Source organism: Capsicum annuum, chromosome 10 (assembly GCF_002878395.1).
Source record: "Capsicum annuum cultivar UCD-10X-F1 chromosome 10, UCD10Xv1.1, whole genome shotgun sequence".
Taxonomy (NCBI): Eukaryota; Viridiplantae; Streptophyta; class Magnoliopsida; order Solanales; family Solanaceae; genus Capsicum; species Capsicum annuum.
The window spans coordinates 117,503,321-117,527,190 of record NC_061120.1 but is presented as its reverse complement, the minus strand read 5'-3'; the positions used below and the strand labels follow the sequence as shown (position 1 = coordinate 117,527,190).

Here is a 23,870-nt window from a genome sequence, read left to right as displayed (position 1 = left end):
CTAACCCTTTGAGCATGTTTCTACTAATATCACTTATTTCAAGATGAAATAATTCAAACACTAGCATAGTCATATCATATGAAAGAAAATACGTAGAAAATGCCCGGTCCAAATGACTAAGCAATACCAGAAACCTCAATACAATCATAATCTGATAACTGGTCTGACAAAGCCTCTACTAATCCATGGACTAGAGAGCCATTAGTACAGGTCCCCAACTGACTCGAAATGAATTGAAAGTAAAAACATAGTCTCTCAAATCTAGAAATGTCTAAAGATAGGCCCTCGAACCATGAGGACTCACCACTGTAGGAATGTAGACAGAGATACTCGAAAGTCACTGATGAGGCTGGGACTGAGAACCTGAACCTACATTATAAGACAATGTAGCACATAGGCATATATATGGATCAGTAATGCACTTGGGAATGTACTGAGTATGTGGCGGTGCATGCATTTATATAAAACAACATCAATACTCTTTAATCAAATCATGCATGCAATAAGTAATGACTCACATGACTTGAATAAGTATAAAATGTAAAGCTTATGAATCATGTAGAATGGAGCATGTAACACAAATCTCGTGAGTCATCATATCTTACCTTTGAAATAAGTAATCTTCTCTTATTCTCACTACCCATAGGCTAAAGGAAACTTTAAACAATACTTTCAACTCATTTATATGTCTCATGGAGGGTAAAACTTCTTTAATGCTCAAGAACTCATAACTCTTTTGAACTCAAGTACTTGGAATTCAGAATCATATAACTTTGAAACATACTTGAAGGCATTTCATTCACTTTAGGAAAATATCTCATTTCAAGCTTTAGGGAAATAATTCTATCTCAATGGAAAGATACTCTAGTTTAGGGAAATAACTTATCTCATAGTTTAAGAGAAAATACTTATATCAAGGGAAAATAATTTAGTCTTAGGGAGCAAATCCACTACTTTACTATTAGGAAAATAACTTGTATCAAGAGAGGTTCTCTTAACCGACATAAACCATGCGAACTACATGGAGTCCAACATTTTGTCCTCTTAAGGAAGAGACCCCACGTTGAGTAGGAGCGTCATACTCTTCCCAAGGAGTATAACCTCAATTCAGTGATCACTTATCTCGGCCTCGGGCCCAATATCTCAGCCTTAGGCCCAAAATATCAAACCTATGGTGGCACATATTCTGGGGGTAATAAACCGTAGTAACTTATCCAACTCGGTGCTAAATACTACTCCCTTTAGTGTATCTCGCTCATCTCAAGGAAATCCACTTTAAAATAATCTCATGGTTCATCAAGAACCCAATAATCAAATCTGTAATCTCATGTAGTGAAGTGGATTTTAAAACTCCATGACCATTAGGTCAAAACATTTCTCAATAATCTCAGAATACTCAAATCATGGATGCTTATTGCATAAGAGTTCATAAAATTGCAAATCTCAAGTAGGCTTCAATAACCCATAGTTAAATCTCAAGTTAAAACTCATCAAAAGCATAATAGATAGCATATAGATTCATAACTCATGTAGAAATCTGGAAATTTCAGCAATTTGTCTCAAAGTTTCAACATACTCATATACTTCAATAGCTCAAACATTTCAACTATTAATTTCTCTAGGATTAAAATCATGGGGTATAGACCCAGCTGCAATTTCTCAAGAAAATATGTGAAAATCATGTCATTAGACTCTCAATTCATGGGAAACATCAAAATATTACAATCAATAATAATGGGTGAAAAATCATAATTCAAATTCATGTGAAATCTCATAGATTGCAGAAAATCATAGTTTAAATAGGCCTTTGGGAACAAGGATGAAAGGATTACCCTTGTTCAAAACTGCACATACCTTAGATTATGAAATTGGATGAACGATCTTTCTCTAAACTCTTCTTCTTACTCTTGAGAGAGAGTTCTTGCAACCTTTGAACTTGGGAAACTCAAATCTCAACTCAATTTGTATAATCCATGTTGAGTTCTTGTATTTCTTGGAGAAGGGTTTTAGATTTGCTCTTGAGGGAGAAACCCTAGCCTTTGGATGTTTTGAGAGATAATAAGGCTACAAGTTTATTTGGAATATATCTGAGGGTTCTAAGGGAAAATAACCAAAAGACCCTTTTAAAAAGGACTTAAAAATATTGAACGGGGGCTGCAACGGTCGAAACAATGGTCCGTCGCTAGCCTGACGGTCCGTCGTATGCAGGTCAGAAAAAGAACATACTGCCTCTATGTGACGGTCAAAGTGACGGTCCGTCACTTAGCCTGACGGTCCGTCGGATTATCCGTCGCACATTGGCCAGGATGAGGCCACACTGCCTGAGCACGACGGTTCCAGCGACAGTCCGTCGCAGCCTTGACGGTTTGTCATTTTGGCCGTCGCACTTGGGCCAGAAAAAGGAGTTACTGCCTTGGTTGTGATGGGCTGAGCAATGGTCCGTCGAAGACTCAACGATCCATCGGATTGTCTCTCGCACCCGGGCAGTTTCGACAACTCTCAGTAAAACGATCCTAACTTCTCACCCCGATACCGGATTTGGATGAAATTGGTATCATTAGAAAGTTAATTTAATTCTCCACATGAAAAAAGTTAAATTTAAGAAAATTCTATATGGTTTAAACATCAATAACTTATGAAGTCACTTCTCAATCTTTTAGGGATGGAATTACACTTCGCTGGACACACTCTAAGGCTCAGACTACGACGAAAATTTGTGGGATCTTACATACACACATCAACATTCAGCACCACTCACAAAACCCATCAGTTTCAAAATATTTATCTTTCTTTTCTCAGGATATAAATCACACAGAAAAATCCAATCAATCATAATCCACACACTTACCCTCAAACCTGAGCATCGATTGTAAACAAGGAGTTAATATTTTTGTACTTTTCTCCTATTCACTTGCACATTTATATCCAGGTACTAATTTTCTTCTATTCGTTTGGAGCATGTTATAATTCATACTGAGTTGGTTTTGGATGAGTAAGCAACTCCTAAAATATGACGGTAACATATTCTTTAAAGAATTGACAAATTCTTGAAAATATATTTACCCACCAAATTCGTAGAGGTGAAGTCTCAGTAACCTGTTCGACCATTCAGAAAATAGTCACTCATATGTAGTCACCTGACTAATTGAGTTGATGATGCAAGCGAAAAGCCATTAATACATTGACAAACTATCAATTTGCCTCGTCAACATGAGAAAAAATGATGCATAATATGCTTAAGCATGTCAATCTATTGACAAGACATCAACCCAAATCATGTCACCACCCAAAAACTAAGATGTCACTTAATGCGACTAAGCCTTGACAAGTAAGCCAATCGCCCAAAATGACATAAAATAAGAAAAACAACACAAAATCCTTAAGTCAGACTTTTAGAGCAGAGTCGAACCATGTATGTTAAACAATAGAAGAAACTTGAATAACAATAATACCATAAACCATTCCAAAAACTGGTGTCACAGTGTATGAAAAATCTACATACAAATCGACGCCTGAAAATATAACTGAGAATCCAAAAGAAACAACAAGTTTGTATTTGAATACTAACTAAGACATAAACTAAATTAGATGAGGATGGAGGTCGACTCTGAAAGCATTAAGCGACCCCTACCTTAAATATATATAATCATCGCCCAATCTCAGCTGTCACACAGTTCACTCGTACATGGATCTACACCAAAAAGGCATAGTAGGGATGAGTACGGTCCACTTGTACTTAATAGGTATCAGATTCCGAAAGAGCAAAGTAGAAAATAAAGTATATGAGTACAAACTATAAGCACATCACCAGCAAGAAAAAACGTCCCAAATAGTAGCTCACACTGTCTCCACAACAGTTCTAAATATGGTACATAAGCAGGAGATAGATACATAAATAAAACAGAACAGGCATGCATCAGATGCAATAAAGAAACACAACACTGAAGATTCACAATTGAATGCAATGGAATGAGGATGATAATGTTTAGGATGTGATGTGATCCAGGTTATTACATAACCTCTATATACACCTACTGAGCATTTGTGTTTCCAGGTAGGACCCATGGGGTTTCACAAAACATATACAATCTCAATACTCAATCCTAATATCAATATTCATATCTCCTTTCCAACTAGTGGGCTACGATTTAGGATTTGGTATAAGTGTCATATTTTTTTCAAAAATCAGTCTTTCCACAATGATACCAATATCTCATAAATAAATATATAATATGAGGATGCAATGCTCACAACCAAAATATTAATTAAAATCTTAAATCCAATCAATATACACATATGTGAGCTCAAAACCAACTCATTATGTCAGCCATCCATGATTTAATATAAGCCATGTACCATTAGAGTGAAATATGTAAGTAAGACAACCACCGATGTATACACAAGGCCAACAATATCAAATAAGAACCTAAAATGGGCCACACATAGTAATAATCATCTCAAATTACCAATAACAGCAATATGAGCCCCCACACAGGCACACAACATTAATAACTTTCTTTACATGATTATTTCTCATTCCTATAGCATGTATTTATACAATTATTAATTACCTAGCCCATTTTGAAGAAAGTTAAGCTATAACCTACCTCATAAAGATTGAATCCAAGCCATAATTCTTTACGTAGAGCTTTTCCCAACTCGGACGGTCTTAGAATCAGCTAAATCATACAAATATATAATCTCAAGGTCAAAACGAACCCCCAAAATAGGTTTTCAAAATGAAAAGGCAAAATCAAAATTTTTGTTCATAAACATTACTCGTGATTAAAGGAATCCATAGAAGATAACCAAAATGAAGACAAGGTTTAAATTGGAGAAATCTATTTTAGTCCTTCTAGGCTAAACTCCCCAAATTCCACTTTTTTAATCAAGGACTAGTGGGTTTTAGATGAGATAAAATTGAAGTAAAATAACTAAAATGGTGATTTGAAGCTTACCTAAGCTCAAAAATGGAAGATGTCATAAAAAATCATCTCAAACCAAAGCTTAAAGTGTCAAAAATAGGTGAGGAATCGAGGAAGAAGGTTTTTATATTGACACAATAATAATGACTAATGTGGTCACCGTATTAGCACAGGTCGACCCTAAAGCAGTGCGGCCCTATACGAATTGACCGCAAAAGTGGTCCCCATACTGCTGAAGCGGGGGCTGCTTAAGTATCCATGTACCATTTTAGCAGTACGTGGCTACTAGTTGCTATTCTTTTTAATGGTGTCTGGGATGCTAAAGCGGTTGTACATGACAAATGGTGTACCAACAACTTTGTTAAAATGTAAAGTTGCTTATTAACCCCTCAAAATTCGTCTGGAATCCCATGCCAACAAACAAAAAATACTACTTTACTAAATTTGACATATCAGACTCAACAACGACATCAAATTTTTGGAAAGAGGTTCTTTTCAAAAAATTGAGCCCCAAAACGTAATTTCACAATTTTTTGAACCGAGGGTCAAAATGAGACCCAAAAGCCATAAAATCACACAACCACGCTACCAACTAAAAATTGATGTTCCACATCTGATGGAGTAGTTTGTTTTTCCATCCAACACATAGAACAATAATTGTTGACCAAAGTCAACTATAAGGCCTTTTAACTTCTAAAACCCATAAGCTTGCACAACTCATTCCAAATCACACCGGGAACTATTCCAATTATACCTACACACGTGACGTAGCAACTACGCGAAGTGTTAAAATGGTCGAAACATATTAAAATGGAAGTGCACAAAATCAAGTCATTACAACACCCACCACCAAGAATCTAGTTCGTCCTCAAACTAAAGGTAAGGGATATACCTAAATCAGCAAAAAGCTGGGGATAACTACTATGCATGTTAGCCTCATCTATAGGATGGTGTATCTACTGGAACTTAACCACTGGAATATCTCTAGAACACAGCCATCTAACATCCCAGGCAAAAATAGAGAGTGCCTACTCAACAAAGGACAACCTCTTATCTAGTTGTATTATGTCCAAACGAAAACATGAGACTCATTTGGAATATAACATCGTAGCATAGATACATGAAAAACTGCCTAAACAGCTGATAAATCTTGGGGCAATGCTAACTCATAAGCCAAATCTACAATAGTACGAAGATTCTCAAATGGCCCGGTATACTTAGGCTATGCTTGCCCCTCTTCCCAAACCTCATCACTCCCTTTATATTCAATACATAGAGGAAGACTCAATCACCAAGACTAAATCTCAAGGTAAAGAGTCTACGATCAGCATAGCATTCTACCTACTCTGAGCCGCTCGAAGTCTATCCCAAATGACCCAAACTCAATCTAAAGACTTGTGAAGCAAGTTCGTACCTCAAGGTCTAATCTCAAAAACCTCAAATAAACAAACTAGAAAATGAAAATGCCTACCATACAAATCCTCAAACAGTGCCATCTATACGCATACTCTACCTAGGCTAAATGTTGCTCCTATTAACCTCCAAATTCCATAACATAAGTGCGGAGCATATCCTCAAAAATATGAATATTTTGCTCTAACTGACCATCGATCTGAGGTGAAAAGTCATGCTATGATCAACTTGGGTACCCGAATCCTTCTGAAATGCATTCCAAAATTAAGAAGTGAATACTAAACCTCCATCTTAGATAATAGACACTGGTACACCATGGAGAACAACTATCTTACAAATATAGATACAGACCAACCTCTCAGCACTAAAGAAAACCTAAATAGGTATAAAATAAGCTAATTTGGTTAATAGATCCACAATGATCCAAACACTATCAAAATAATAAGAAGTGTGAGGCAACCCAATCATGATGTCCATCATGATATGTTCCTATTTTTACTTGGGAATAGGAAACTTAAGAAGTAATCCACCAAGCCTAAAATGCTCGGCCTTCACCTGCTGGAAACATAGGCAATAAGCTATGAAATTTGCTACATCCTTCCTCATACCACTATACCAATAGTGTTATCTCAAATAATTATACATCTTATTCTCTCCTGGATGAATAGAGTACCTAGAACAATGAGCCTCTTTCAAAATCAATATCACTAACTCATCCACTCTCGGCACATAGACTCAACCTCTAATCCTCATAGCACCATTAGAACCAAGTGAGGCTTCCATAGACTCACCACTCACCACTCAACACATTATCTCGAAACACCTTTAAACCAATGCTATCATACTAATAAGCCCAAATCTACACCATAAAAAAGATCAAGCCTTCATTAATGCCAAAACACACCTAGGTATTAAAATATCAAGCCTAACCATCAGTTAGCCAAAGATTCATCCTCTAAGGCTAAGGGCCTCTTTTAGGTTAGAAGATGCACCAAGATACCTATGCTAGTCAATGTTCATAGCTCAAGTCATCCTCAACCACATTAAGCTTGCCTGGAGGATAGAGAATAGTAAGGTCATAATCCTTAAGCAACTCAAGCAAATGACCTTACCTCATTTTAACATCTTATTAGGTAAAGACACTACCAGAAATTACCTCTATGACAATGGTTCAAAATTCATTGTGATAGATATAAAAACCATTGACATAGAGATACCGCAACGATTTTATATGTGTTGCATATGTAGGCGTTCGGATAGACCTATCGTAGCGTCATTTGCAATGGTTATCCTAACTGTTCCAATATGTATATCTATTGCAATGGTTTTTTCAACACCTGTTGAGACGGTTCAAATTATCTATTGTAATGGTGAAGAACCATTGCAATAGAATCTATTGCAATGGTTAAAAAACCATTACAACAGATGATTTGAACAGTTGAGAGATGTTGCAATGGGCTTTATTGAAACGGTGAAGAACCATTGCAATAGAGTCTATTGCAACGGTTAAGAACTGTTGTAATAAAATCTATTGCAACAGTTAAGAACCATTACAATAACCCTATTGTAACAATTGTTTTACTACTTATGGCAACAGTTTTTGACACCTATTGCAATGATTTTTGAATCTTACAATAATTTTTTGCGACCTATTATTGCAACTAGTTTTAATATCAATTGATATATATAAATAGAGAGAATTATACTAATACACAATTATATATATACATAACAACAAAATCTTTCTTTAATAGTTCAAATTAAAATATCCAACAAACTAGTAATCTAAATGCAAAAGCAAAATGTTAAAGTCAAACGGTCATTAGTTTTCCCATAAAGTATCAACTTCAAGTGGCGATAAGTTTCACAAAATTCAATATCAAAAAGATCGATACTAAAATATCTATAAATAATTCAAAAAATTTCTCAAGTAAGGTCAATTTCTTCATCACTTTCTTCATCTCCTTCTTCATTTTGAACATCTATAAAAAGAAAAAATAATCTCAATTAGTACTTAAATGACAGCATATTTAATTTTCAATTAGAGCATAAAAGAACACCTATAAATAGAGCACAAATGATCTAAATAGCAAATGAATAAATTATTTATACAAATTAGTAAAAGAAGTATAATTCATGACAACTAAATCACGAAACAAAACAAAAAGAGAAAGATATAATTAGTAACTCAAGAAGATAAACAGATTTATACCCCAAGAATGAACATACACGAATGAGAAAGAACCCCGCCACAATTGTAGAGCAATTGATGAAATAACATGAAAGGAAATACTGAAATGGTGAACAATTTTCAATGTAAAATTAGCCAAAGAGAATACTGTCCATATTTGAACATATATCAAGTGTTCAATTGGTAAAGAGTTTAGCTATGGTATATCTAAATCTGTCCAGACAATATACCATGAGGATGTTTAGACCATTGTAGTTTTGGCCATGATTTATCTCATGTTTGAGCCATGACAAGCCCTTACTTGTGGACAAGTAGATGCTTCTTTGGCACCGTACCCTTTCACAAGGAGGTTACCTAGGTGCAGCTTGCTGCAGTGGGGTAAAAAGCCCTGAAAGAAATAGCTCAAACCACAGCTGACAAAAAGGCAGCATGCAGGAAACGTCTATCTCCAGAAATGTTAGTTACATTCTTTAAGTATTTAGATATAAGTTTCAGTATCTAGATCAAATACTCATCCATAAAGAACAGTTTGCTGCCTTAGAGCCTCTTAAATTTTTGCATGAGTCAACTCTTTATATATGTCTTTGGCTTTTGGCCTTTTACCTCAGCACTAGGTTCCTCTTTGTCCAACTCAGTACTTGTAGCCTAGACACAACTTTTTTCTATCTTTTGGAAATACTTGTAGCCATATCAACGTTTAATTTTTTATTTCCTAATCCTCATCAACATTTATCATTGTCAGTAGAAATAGATGATCTTCCACTATGGTCCTATTTTGTCTCAATTTTAAATTATTTGTGCCTCATTTTCCTTTAAGGATTCCTTTTACTTACTCCAGTACAAGCAACACTAGAAACTATGGACTTGGGACTATGGGGTATTGGGTCTTTTTTAATATAAAACTCAAGGGTCGTTAATAACTTTTAGTCTTAGAGTTGTCTCTAAGGACCTGAGAAATATGAGACACATGAGTTCTATTATATTTCAAAGAAGGAAGGGTGTAAAGAGACTCAAGCATTAGAGAGACAATGTACGAATTTTCTACAAACTTTGAGGCATCTCCTACATCATCACTTCTCCCCATAAATGCAATAGGTCACTCACTAGCAGGTAATATATTTGAAGAAGTACCCTTTTTTGCAGGTAACCTTCATTCATAGAGTTTTTCAATAGTTTTCTCAAATATTAGGATGTCCTCTTCACAGATGTCTACTTCAACACTTTGACCTGAGATGATGCCAATACTAAGTCCCTAATTTAGGTTATTCAAAGAAGGAGAAATTTCCTCCTTAGCCATGATAAACTCATTTTCATGTACGTTCACTGAAATCATTTCAAAGAGCGGCTTACAGAGACCTCTACTGTAGTTTCCGAATATGCTACTTTGATATTATTGTTGTAACAACTCTAAAAGTTTATCTGAGTAAAGTTTATCGAGTACAGGAATTTCATTTAGGCTTAAGTGATTTATAGGTCAAAGGAGGGAACTAATACTGGGTTACCATTAAGGAATTCATAACTCCTTAATTAGAGGAGTGGTTTTGATTCAGATAGTAGTGGTTGGAGACTGGAGTTTGACATTATTAGCACCACTCTATAACATGCATAGTATTTTACGATTCAAAACCCTATCTAGTCAGCCTTAACAGAAGTTTCAAAACTCCACATCCACATTTCACAGGGCATTTTACGGATGAAAGAACACAGAAAAAGTAATTTTAGGAACCTTGGGTCATAACAGCTATATATTTCCATAATTATACTCATTAAGTTATTAAATAGTACTCTTACCAATAAAGGGCGAGAAAAAGAAGAAGAAAAGACAGACCTTCATTGTTACTCCCAATAAATGGATGATTGATTTGTTGAATAGCAGCCTTTTCCCTTGATGAATGAGCATTGAATCTTAGCATATTAGGAGCAAGTGTTAATTCTGGATTTTGATGTTGTAATTGTGCAATGATGTTCATTGAAACATCTCGTTCAATGGCATCTCTTTGAGCCTGCATTCTTTGTTGTATCCTCTATTCTAGTTCATCCATTCTCTTTTCCACCAATTTATCCACAATAATATTTGAAGAGGGTCCATAATCACTTGTTTTTTTTGTTTCAAAAGTGACTTGGTCACCCCACATCCATATAGTCTTACTCATCCCGGATGATCAAGACCCATAACTGTTGTGAATGCATCAACTGATTGACTACCATCTTCACTTTCTTGAGTTTCTGCTCTCTCCATTTCAACCTACAAGTCAGATCCAAAATGAGCAAGTAACTTGAGTTGATTCAATATTTAATAAAGAACAAATGATCTTGATCAATTTTGAATTAGAAAACTTCATACTATTTTATTTGTAATATCTTCAGATGAATCCTTGTAGACTCGTCCAGATTTTCTTTTTCTAGTATCAACAAAGAATTCCTTGTTTGACACAACACCTGAATTTTCCTTATTTTTTTCCTAGTTACACACAAGTCAACATTAAAAAATTTTCAAGTCAACAAGTTCATAGTAACAAATATAAAAAACACCAAACCTCGCGGATTAGAACAAAACTTATTTTTCCAACAGTGTGAGGATACTTCCATATTTTTTTATTCTGTTTGTTATCATCAGACTTATCCTGCATAACAACTGATAGAGATCAGTTTTAAAAAACAAATTGAAGTAGTGATTATGGAACAAAGTAATAACTATACATATTCATATAATACCTTAGCTTCTTTGGAGTTCCAATACAGAAGAAAATCAGCAAATACAGGTTCTGGAACAGTTTTAGGCCTATTTGCCATTCGAATTTCATCATTGGGGTAGGCATAATACTGTTTTTTCTTTAACCTGGACTTGTACCCTCTAAAAGCAGAATCAATTGCATTCATAGCCCATTTTTTCCATTTTCGGGAATGTCATATTTCTTCTGTAATTTGGTGCAATTTGGTTAGTATAAAAACTATGAAATTATTTGAACTAGAAATTAGAATAGTGATAACTTTGAACCTGGAATTGCTAATAATAAAGAAACAACAATCTGCAATAAGGAAATATCAGCTTGGAAGATAGAGAACTAGGAGTAGTACTCCAAGAAGCAAAAACAGTTGAGAATTTCTAAAATATTCCTTTAGATAACTATTTGACAAATTAGAGGTCAAATGCTGGATGTACTACTGTATTTTAGACACTGTACAATACCTGCTCTTGTTTCTTCATTTTTATAAAAGAAGCAAAATGTAACCACTACATCAAGGGTTTAGATAACAATATCCTAGTCAGCTTAAATGCATTTCAGACATTCGAAATGCAACACACAATTGAGGAGCTATTTATATCCAAATCTGATAAGAAAACTAATGTTTAGTGACCAAACCATTTTTCCAAGTCCAAGTTTATGGGAAGGTTCTTAGTCCCTGTAAGGACTATCATAAGAGGCATAAAGTATGTGAGGTTCACTCAAAGACTGCTAAAGTTATTGCGAATGGCATTGAGTAGAGGTTTTGTCAGCAATGTAGAAGGTACTACTTGTGTCTACTAAGGCAGAATTCTAAATTTGTTAACACTTTTTATTAATGGACTAGTTGGGGCTACTAGGTGTTTCGTCATTTGCTATCAAAGTAGTCCTTAATTTTGCATATTGTAGTTCCCCTCTCGAAAATGAAACTCGCCTGAGATGCATAACTACTAGTTTTCTTGACTATTTCCCATAATCCATGTTCTATTAGTACATTTTATCACCAAAACTAGCACCAAGAGGGTGCTGAATCTGTCCATGATTGAAAGACTTGATCTCCTATGTATATTGCAGGGAATCAATCATGTAAAACAAGGTATCAAAATGATCTACATCTTTCATGTTACACCAAAAGGCCGAAGGATTATAAACATCTAGAATTTGTAACACTGCTATCATCTACTACCAAATGAACAGCTCTACAACAACAACAAATACTAAATGCTTCAAATGCATACATCAACCTCACTTACCTTGAATCTCCCACATGTGTCCTCAATTTGCTTCAAATGATTATTCCAAACAATTTAAAATATGAAAAACACCTTTCAAGAAATTGTCAGCAATTAGTCGGTTAACAAAATGCTAAATCAAGCGAAGTAGAAAAAACAAAAAATGTCCAAAGACGAAAGAGCAGATGAACCAATAGAAACTAAAGAAGGTTTTATAATCAAAAGTTGAGGGGGGGAAATTTTACCAATGAGACCACAATCCTCTTCAATGATTCAGTAGATTCCTTTCAAATGGACTTTGACAATTCTGCACAATTAAACTATTATAGAATAAATGAAAATGATTAAAACGATATAAATAAGCATGAACATAAGATACGTATGCAAAAGGAAATTAACACACACAAAAGATGAAAATAATGATGAGAATATATTCAAATGAATTTATTTGTCTAATCATATGCCTTCATCCAATCCCAATCAGTATCATCAAACTCATCCTCCTCTTTTAATGTTTCTACAACTATGGCTTCTGAATGTTCTTCAGTAGATGGAATATCAACAACGACAATGGCTTCATCTTCTCTTGACCATCTAAAGTCACCGTCATCTAATCTAGTTGAGGGACCAATGTCATCATTAGGCTCCCTCCAAAATTTTTCTCCTATATTAGGGAAATTCCCTTCCTCTAGATCATACAAATCTACAGGAACTTTATTCCTTGTATAATAAACATCTTTCTCAATTGGATTCGCATCATAAAAAACTTGATAAACTTGTGATGCCAGCACAAAAGGGTCATCTTTACAACATAACTTGTTGAAGTATACTCGAGTCAACCCATACTCTTCTACTTCATTCTGATACCAATCACACCTAAATAATACAACATTAAAGCAACCATAGTAATCAATCTCAAGAATATCTTGAATAACTCCATAATAAACCATATCTCCATCTATGGGATTTTGGTCCCTAGCACTAGCAAAACTATCCATTGTTGCTGATAAAGTCACTCCAGAATTCTGACTCTTGCGTGGGGCATCCCGAGCTTTTTTATGAAATCAATATCCATTGATGAAATATGAGCTATATCTCTTTACCACCGTATTGGGCCCGTTAGCTAGCCATTTTAAATGATGAGATACTTCAACATTTTTAACTTTCTGTTCAAACCAACTACTGAATTCAAGACTATGAATTCATGTACCTTATAATAAACAAATACATGAAGTTTAATAGGTAAATATCTTACTCGATGAAATTTTCCACTTCTTCATCTCCCGTGTTAAAAAGGACATATCGATGTGCTTCATAACATAACTTTGAATCCATTAAGAAAGTGCAGTTTTTTTCTTCTCAGATCTAATTGGATTACCATTCTTTGGGAATATAGGTGACAAATTTTGAATGCATTCTTCATCTTCAGTTTGGTACCTACTAAATCGTGTTTTCACACCATCATGTAGGTTTCTTGAACAAAAAATTAGGCACTCTTTAACCAAATAACCCTCTGCTATTGATGCTTCTGGACAAGATCAATTACGAACAAGCGCCTTAAGATTGCATAGGCTTCTCTCAATGAAATACATCCAATGAAGATGTATGGGGCCCCCAAGCTTAATTTCATTCACCAAATGAACAGGAAAATGTAGCATTATATAAAAAAATGTTGGATGAAAAATTATTTCAAAGTTAGATGTAATTTCACCAATTTCAGACTCCAATTTTTCAAGATCTCTCAGCCTAATCACCTTACTACATATGGATCTAAAGAAATTGCCCAACCTAATCAATGTCAATGAAACATTCTTAGGCAAAACATTTTTAACAACAACCTGGAGCAAGTGATGCATTATAAAATGAGCATCATGACTCTTGTACCCTGATATCTTCATCTCCTTCATATTTACTCGATCTGATATATTTGAAACACACCCTTTAGGTAATTTGAAAATTTTCAAGACACTGCAAAACAATCTTTTATGTTCTGATTTCATGGAAAATAAAGATTGAGCCAAGCTTACATTTCTATTACTATCTTCTACTGGTTGTAGCTCCTTTTGTATTCCCATTTCTTGTAAGTCATATCGAGAATTTACATAATCCTTTGACTTCCCATCTTTATCTCCAATAAAGTCCCAAGCAAATCATCATATATATTTTTTTCTATGTACATTGTATCAAGATTGTGACTCAATTTGTTATCTGGCCAATACGGCAATTCAAAAAAATAGATTTTTTTCCAAGGACCCTTATTATCTCGAGACCTTTTCTTTTTTCCCTTTCTAAAATCATTATCGAATTCACGCAACTCTTTAAGCACTTCTAGAACTTACAAGGGAGTAGGTGCGGGTCTATGTTCCTCATTACCATCAAAGGATTTCTTATCTTTTCTCAATGGATGATCATGAGGAAAAAATCTCCAATGACCCAAATAACAGATCTTACGACTGTGTTTGAGATATCGAGAGCATGTGTAATAATTACAAGAAGGGCATGCCAATTTTCCCTTAGTGCTCCATCCTGAAAGCATTGCTAATGCTGGAAAATCACTAACTGTCCATATTAAGGTTGCACGCATTTGGAATGTTTCTTTGGTTTTAACATCATATGTTTTTATCCCATGTTCCCATAGTTCATTTAGTTCATCAATTAGAGGTTGCAAATACACATCTATATCATTTCCAGGAGATGATGGGCCTGGAATGATCATTGACAACATAAGATACTCGGTTTTTATGTAAATCCATGGTGATAAATTATAGTTCATCAACATAACAGGCCACGTGCTATGAGAAATGCTCATTGTTCGAAATGGGTTGAAACCATCACTTGAGAGACCAAACCTGACATTACGAGGATCTCTAGAGAAGTCCAGATACAAGTGATCAAAATCCTTCCATGCTTGCCCATCAGCGGGATGCCTTAGATTTCCATCATTCGGCCGTTCATTAGCATGCCATTTTATTGCAACGGCTGTTTCAGGACACTTGAACATCCTCTGATGCCTAGGCTTTAAGGGAAAGTATCGTAAAACCCTTGCAAGAATTTTAGACCTTACAGTAGTTGACACACCATCAACACTCTTCCATCTAGAAGTCCCACATACAGAGCAGTTCTCAGCTTTCTCATTGTCCTTCCAGAATAACATGCAATCATTAGGGCATGCATGTATTTTTTCATAATCAGGACCCAAATCTCTTATCACATTTTTGGCCTTATTGAAAGACTCCGGTATCAGAGCTAAGGGAAATGCCTCTTTTATCAACACTAACAAATCTAAAAATGCTACATTACTCAACCCATGCAATGATTTAAACAAGAACAACCGAATGGTGAAGCTCAATTTACTAAAATTTTCACACCCCAGATATAATTGTTTCTTTCCATCCTCCAATAATTTAAAAAATTTCTTTACATCTTCAGGTAATCCCTCTCTATCCCCTTCTTCATGTCCCAATTTAGCCTCTACATTTCTAAATGTATCGTGAAGTAGTCCATCAATATCATCCCGCATATTTGAACCTTCATCATCATTGATTGGATGATGTGTCTTTCTTGAGGAAGTGCTTTCTCCATGGAAAGTCCATTTAGTGTAACCAACACGAAACCCTCTAGAAAGCAAGTGATCCTCCACCACATCTCTATAATGCCAATAATGATTCTTGCAGTCTTTACAAGGATATAATATCTTATTTCCTTGAGAAGCTCGTTCAAATGCCTTCTCAAGAAAGTTTTTCACTCTATATTGAAACTCATCAGACCATATTAAACAATTCATCTAACTTTTATCCTCACTATCCATTATAATCCTACATAACACACCGAAATCACAAAAATTCAAACAAAGTATGATCAACAAATATATCCTCTACAATTAAACAAATTAAAACAAATTATGACCCACAAATATATCATCTTCAATTAAACAAATAAAAATAAATACTTGTCCATAGATTAAGCTTTGTTATAGCAGATGGGAAATAGATATTACCAGATGCTATCTTAATTTCATCACACAATTATAACAGTTTACAAATTCATTCCTGGGAAATAGATATTACTAGATAAAGTACGTGTGATACAGAAAAACATAAACCAGGATTAAGAACATTTGGAAGAAGGGACACAGTCTTAACATTTACGATTTTCTATTAATAATTGTGCTTTCACCTCGACTAATACAACCAAAACTTATAGAAAGGGATGATTTACCTAATGTGACCTCTTCTGAGATTTCAACCTTGTTTCTAAGGTTGTTACCCCAAATCTGTGTTTTTTATTAGAAACAGTCTCTTTTTTTTTTCACTCCAATAGCTAGGTCAACCACTTTGGAATAGTTAGGGAGAGTTGTTCAGGAGATTATGAGTAGAATTAAAATACTCTTGTCACATTTTTTGGCAGGGAAAGGTAACTATGTCAAATCAATATCCCAAATAAAATCATAATATGCTTCTTTTACAGCAGGTTGCATGTAGAATCAATATCCCCGGTAACATCATAATATGTTTCTCTCACTAGTGTGCAAGAGTCACTGTATTAGCCATGGAAATAAATTTGGGAAGTGGATATAAGAATTTAAGTTGCATGCTTATCCTGATTGATGGACAAAGAATCAAACTTGACACAAGAAAATTGGCAAAGAAAGGGTTTTTAACTATGTTCTACATGAACTTTTCTGTTGGAGGAACACAGAAACAGTTAGTAGTTTACTCCTTCACTGTCCAATAACAAATCAACCTTGGATCCTTTTTAAAAACCATGGCAACTTTCCTTAAATATAATGGGGTCTAAAATTAATGATGACGAGGAATACAAATGAGCATTCATAGATGCTGGAGCAGAAAAGCAATTCAGGGAGGCAGAACAAATGGTGGAATGGAATCCCTGCATGTATATGATGCAACAACAACAACAACAACAAACCCAGTGTATTCCCACCTAGTGGGGTCTGGGGGGTAAGATGTACGCAGTCCATACCTCTACCTCTGATGAAGTAGAAAGGCTGTTTCCGATAGACCCCCGGCACAAGGCACGAGATACCACACAAACACATAGTAAAGCACAGAAGCAGATTACATAACATAAATACGGCACCCATAAGTAATATAAAACAGAGGAAAGCAGAGGAAAGCACACAGATTCGTCATAAAACATGGAACACGGAACACGGAATCATACCAGGAATAAAACCCTCACCAAGTAATTCCCTACACTAGCGACCCAAACTGGCCCTAATCCTCTGCCGTAATTCGCGCCCTCCAGACCTTCCTATCTAGGGTCATGTCTTCGGTGAGCTGTAACTGTTCCATGTCCCGCCTAATCACCTCACCCCAGTACTTCTTCGGCCTACCCCTACCCCGCCTAAAACCATCCAACGCTAGTTTCTCACACCTACGGACCGGGGCATCCATGCCCCTCCTCTTCACGTGTCCGAACCATCTCAATCGTGCTTCCCGCATCTTGCACTCCACTGAAGTCACACCAACCTTCTCCCGGATAGTCTCATTCCGAACTCTATCCCCTCTAGTCAGTCCACACATCCAGCGCAACATCCGCATTTCTGCCACCTTCAGTTTTTGGATGTGGGAGTTCTTAACTGGCCAACACTCCGCTCCATACAACAAGGCCGGACGGACTACCACCCTGTAGAATTTGCCTTTAAGCTTGGGCGGCACCTTCTTATCACACAGCACCCCCGACGCGAGTTTCCACTTCATCCATCCCGCCCCAATACGGTGCGAGACATCCTCGTCAATCTCACCGTTACTCTAGAACACGGACCCAAGATACTTGAACTTATCCCTTTTACATACCTCCTGTGCTTCCAGCTTCACTACTACCTCATTCTCCCGCCTCACATCATTAAACTTGCATTCCACATACTCTGTCTTGCTTCTGCTCACCCTGAACCCTTTAGACTCAAGAGTTTGCCTCCACACCTCTAATTTGTCATTCACACCCCCTCGAGTCTCATCTATCAGCACTACATCGTCTGCAAAAAGCATACACCACGGCACCTCCCCTTGAATGCGCCGCGTCAACACATCCATCACTAACGCAAACAAAAAGGGACTAAGAGTAGATCCCTGATGCAATCCTGTCAGGACAGTGAAATGCTCTGAGTCTCCTCCCGCCGTCCTCACCTGGGTTTTCGCTCCATCATACATATCCTTAATTACTCTGGTATATGTCAGCGGTACTCCATTCACCTCCAAGCATCTCCAAAGCACCTCCCTGGGGACTTTGTCGTATGCCTTCTCCAGGTCGATAAAAACTATGTACAGATCCTTCTTCCTCTCCCTATACTGCTCCACCAACCTCCGCACCAGGTGGATTGCCTCCGTCGTCGAGCGGCCGAGCATAAATCCGAACTGGTTTTCCGAAATACACTATCCGTCTCAGCCTCACCTCGACCACTCTCTCCCAGATCTTCATAAAGTGACTCAATAACTTAATCCCCCTATAGTTATTGCAACTCTGAATGTCCCCCTTATTCTTATAGAGAGGGACCATGGTACTCCACCTCCACGCCTCGGGCATCTTTGCCGTCCTGAAGATTTCATTAAACAATCCAGTCAACCACCTTACACCAGCCTCTCCAACGAACTTCCAAAACTCCACCGGTATCTCATCCGGCCCCGTCGCCCTACCCCTTCGCATCCTGCGGACAGCCTGTCTAACCTCTTCTACCTTAAAACGTCTACAATAGCTAAAATCCCGACACTCCTCTGAGTATATGATGAATTCAGCAAAAAGAGAGCGATGCAAGGTATTCCGAAGAATCATGAAATACAGAAGATCAAGTTAAATGGCATAATTATTTTTCTCTTTTGGTATAAAATAGATATTGTAAATGACACTGAATCTTTGATATATCTCATTGCGATAGGACTCACTGTAAGGATAGAAAATAGACTTTCATTTTTTACCTTGTAATACCTGTACAGATCAGCAATTTCCTAGTGATAAACAATCCTTGTAATAGCGGGACATTAGCGCCCTTTATTAGCTAAACAAGCTGTAAAGAAAATCTTGTGTCTTTTTATAACTCCAAGTTTTCTACATTCTTAACTCTCCTAATACAACAATTTTATTAGAAGGAAAAAAGTTATCATAAAAACCAGATACTTTTCTGTACTTCTGTTTCTTCTCGTAGGTGAGCCAATCTTTGAGTGTTAGAGATGAGGTAGCTGCTGCTTGTTGAAATCCTAACCTTGTTGTCACCATTTTTCTTTTCAATGGATGAGTTTGAATAGTATTTTGTTTTCAAGAATTCAAAAACTAGAAAGAAAACAGTACTATTATTTACTGTCTAGTCAAAGCTGTAGGGTGGTACTGGAGTAGAGGATTGTTTTTGCCAAATAGTGTAGGGACAAAGTGTACCAAGAAACCACTTATAGATTATTATTTCACTTTTAACAAATGAAGACTACTTAGATGAAGGTTCAACTTCCCATTTGGGTCGATTACGAGGAGCTGCAGGTTTTTCCTCTAATGGAGTGACTATACTGCCATCCTCCTCCTCAGCTTCCCTTATCATTTAATTTACTGCAAGCAATATGAAGGAGATAGGATGGCCAACTTCAATCTGGACCAGAATAGATCTTCCACTTTACCTATTGTCTCATAATTTTTTTAAAACCATTGGTGATCATTGTGGTGGCTGGATCGAAACAGAAGAGGAAATACAATTGAGAAATCATCTCTAATAGGAGAGGATTAGAGTTCATGGCGATGATAGTAGTATTCCCAAAGAGGTGACAGTCGAAAATGGAGGACTCAAGTATAATATGCAGCTCTAGATAGATTATCGATGAGAGTGGTGGCAGGAGAAGATAACATGAGCAGCTCCTTTACCCAGCAGATTTTAAGGCAAAATTTGAAGGGTAAAGGGGTGACATCTGGACCAGTGCTTTTTCTAAAGAAGCATGTAAGGAGCAGGGGGTTCCTTTTGGAGAATTAACAAAGTTAAAATAATTAGCCTGGAATTTCCTCAAAGCGTATCAACAACAACAAAAATGTACCCAGTATATTCCCACCAAGTGGGGTCTGAGGAGGGTAAGTGTAGTGTACATACGCAACAAGCATCAATCAAGAAAGTTTTACAGTAGCAAATAACAGGCTAGCAAAGATGATCAAAATAACACATTTCTTTCCTATTGTCTTATATAACCTACAAAAAGTGAATAGGCATGCAGATTCTAAAGATTTAAAATTTCTATATCACTTACCTAAGTAACCAAGAAAATCAAACATAGCACATTTAACACAATCTCCAGTACAATCTACAGAAATTTCACCAGATTTCAGAAATTCGCAAACAAACATATAGATTCTAAAGAACAAAACTTCTTAAATCACTTACCTAAGTAACTATATCAATTCACATTATGAAAAGCAAGCTATTAAGCATAAACTCATGGGATTTAATTCTACCCAATAGATAACAAAGAAAAGTACCTAATGTTTTGTCAGCACTGCTAATTTTCTGTCGGGCAATTGTAAATTGGATTGATGGTCGGAGCAGCGAATGTAGCGGCGGTCGGAACGACGATCGCAGTGGCTTGGAAGTCGACGCTATGTTGTCGACTGAGTGAGAGAGTTGATGAGATAGTACTGTACTGAAATGTTATTTTGTGTATATATATTTTTAATTTTTGTAATATATTTTTTTAATTTTTATTATATATTTTTAAACTTTTGGCAGAATCTGTGAAAAAATAGAGAGGGAAAAATGAAAATCAATGCAATAGGGTTTTTTTTCTCAAAAATGCGTTGCCATAAGTGACTCTATGGCAACGGTTACAGAAGTCATTTCTATACCATACCCTATTGCAATGGTAATCCACCAATCGCAATGGTTATTAAACTACTAGAACAATTTTTTTTGCAATGGTTGGAACTGTTGCAATAGACCATCTATTGCAATGCTTTTGGAACCGTTTTCAAAAGGTTCGTTGCAATAGGGGTAATTTCTAGTAGTGAGAAATACTAAAAGCTACTGTGATTAGAGAAGATCCCATAATAAACTCCATAAAAATTGTATCTCTAATACTTCAAAGATAAAACCACCGCACATAACTCCAAATGGTAGGTAGGATATTTCTTCTGATGATGCTTTAACTGGCTAGAAGAATATGTAATTACCTTACCCCCTATATCAAAATAAAACCTAGCTCGACATCAAAATCATCACAAAAATTGAAAATACTATGACCTCTATGGGTAAAAGTCAAGATAGAAGTTGCGGTCAACAAATCCTTGAGTTTTGGAAGCTCAACTAAAAAGAAATCTTCTTCTGAGTCAATCTTGTCGAAAAAGCCACAATAGATGAGAACCCCTCAACAAAGTGACAATAGTAGCTTGCTAAGTTAGCAAAACTCTAAATCTCGTTAGGAGAAGTAGGCCTAGCCCAATCATGAATCACTGCAATCTTGGATGGATTGACTATGATACCATCCTTGGTCACCACATGACCTAAGAAAAAGATAGAATTCAACAAAAACTTACACTTGAAGAACTTAGCATGCAATTTTCATCTCTCAATCTCCAAAGTACAATCGACAAATGCTTTTCATGGTCCGCCTTACTCTTGTAGTAAACAAAGATATCATCAATAAAATAATGACAAAAGAGTTGGGAAATGATCGAAACACCTTATTCATCAACTCCGTGAAAGCGACTAGGGCATTAGTTAACCCAATGATATGACCAAGAAATCATAATGACCGTATCGATTCCAAAAAGATAACTTTGGAATATCCAAAGCTCTAATCCTCAACTGATGATACCTGAACCTTAAATCAATCTTCAAAAATACAAAAGCACCCTAAAATAATTGAACTAGTCATCAACATAAGATAAAGGATTATTCTTAATTGTCACCTTATTCAACTACTGATAATCACCATATAATTAAGATAAGTGCACCACAGGTGATATATTAGGTCGGATGAATCCCTTATCTAGCAATTACTACAACTGGTCCTTTGATTCCTTCAATTCTACTAGGGCCATCCTATACAGAGGAATAGAGATGGGCTTGGTTCTTGCTAAACATTAATAGAAAAGTCAATATCATGATTTGGAGGCATACCAAGATAATCTATAGAAAAGACATCCTCAAACTCATAGACAATACAAATAAAATCCAAAAAAAGCAATGAAGTAACACTAATATCACAAATATTTGCCAAATAAGATAAACATCCCCTTTCAACCAAGTGACAAGCACACAGATAAGATATAAATCTCTTTAGAACTAAATGAGGTGTACCCTTCCAATTTATCTTTGGCACACCCAGTAGAGCTAATGACAGGGTGTTAGCATAATAGTCTAGAATAGCATGATAAGAAGCAAACCAATCCATACCTAAGATGATAATGCAATCCACTATATATAGAAATATTATATCTAACCAAGTCTTACGCCTAGCAAAGATCATAACACAGGATTAACGCTCTCGATCCACCACTAAAGAGTCTCCTACTGAGGTAGATATACAAATAGGCATGGCAAGAGGCTCACAAGTAGAATCAAAACCCAAAGAAAAATAGGCAGACATATAGGAAAAAGTTTATCCCAAAATAAATAACATAGATATAGGTCTAAAATAAATGAGAATGATATCTATGATAGCAGCATCTAAAGCCTCTGCCTCATGACTGGAAGGTATAGCCTAACATTATCCACATATGCTACCAGACTGGGTAGCGACACGGCTACCACCATGAGCACCACTACCTCTGCCTCGCACCTCTTTAGCATCCAAAAATTCATCTCTTACTATCGATATAGATAGGTCTAAAAAATGATGGAGATGATCCATCAACACATGGAAAACTCATCACACACACCACAACCTCTACAACACAACTTAATAGAAGAAGGTATAATTGAGCTAGAACAACTAGCCTTTGATGATGCCCAATTACCCAAAGTTGATAAACTAGAAAACCTACTACCTGAACCTTACAAAGCTTCTTGCACTGGTTTACCATAGTAACCATGGGAACTTTTGAAATCTCTACCTCAAGGGGTATGACCACTAAAATTTCCCTAATATTGCACCCTCATGAAATCTCCCTAAGAAACTCACATGTTAGACTCAATCATCTTCATATGATCAAGTATACTCTAAAATAATGCCTCTAACACTACTATCTGGGCAGTAGACAACTAAAGTAAAACATCTAATCCTTTAACAAACTTCTAAATATTATTAGAGTCAGTGAAAATACTAGTAATAGAATATCTAAACAAGGCATTGAAATATGCCTCATATACAGAAATAGTCATGGATCCCTTCTCCAAGTGATAAAACTATCTCTCATTTGATCCCTCAAATTGTATGGCACAAACCTGTCCAAAAAGGCC

General features: G+C 36.1%; 2 protein-coding genes across 8 annotated transcripts; both read right to left on the bottom strand.

Annotated features, from left to right (window-relative positions):
• Nucleotides 1-8,063: 8,063 nt before the first annotated feature.
• LOC124885282 lies at nucleotides 8,064-21,134 on the bottom strand. 7 transcript variants are annotated; one of them, XM_047398116.1, is made up of 8 exons: nucleotides 20,954-21,134; nucleotides 12,733-12,794; nucleotides 12,509-12,580; nucleotides 11,245-11,447; nucleotides 11,067-11,153; nucleotides 10,874-10,990; nucleotides 10,358-10,774; nucleotides 8,064-8,320 (listed from the first exon to the last, which is right to left on the bottom strand). In XM_047398116.1, the coding sequence occupies exons 4-7, from the start codon at nucleotides 11,407-11,409 to the stop codon at nucleotides 10,679-10,681; spliced, it is 465 nt and encodes a 154-aa protein (XP_047254072.1). In that variant the 5' UTR covers nucleotides 11,410-11,447; nucleotides 12,509-12,580; nucleotides 12,733-12,794; nucleotides 20,954-21,134; the 3' UTR covers nucleotides 8,064-8,320; nucleotides 10,358-10,678. The 7 variants fall into 7 exon arrangements, with proteins under 7 accessions (XP_047254072.1, XP_047254076.1, XP_047254077.1 ...); XM_047398120.1 differs by having other exon boundaries at nucleotides 11,245-12,580; nucleotides 12,733-12,807; XM_047398121.1 differs by lacking the exon at nucleotides 12,509-12,580 and having other exon boundaries at nucleotides 12,733-12,807.
• On the bottom strand, nucleotides 14,823-16,271 carry LOC107844322. Its single transcript, XM_016688766.2, has one exon. It carries the CDS (start codon nucleotides 16,269-16,271, stop codon nucleotides 14,823-14,825), a length of 1,449 nt encoding a protein of 482 aa, XP_016544252.2.
• Nucleotides 21,135-23,870: the final 2,736 nt, after the last annotated feature.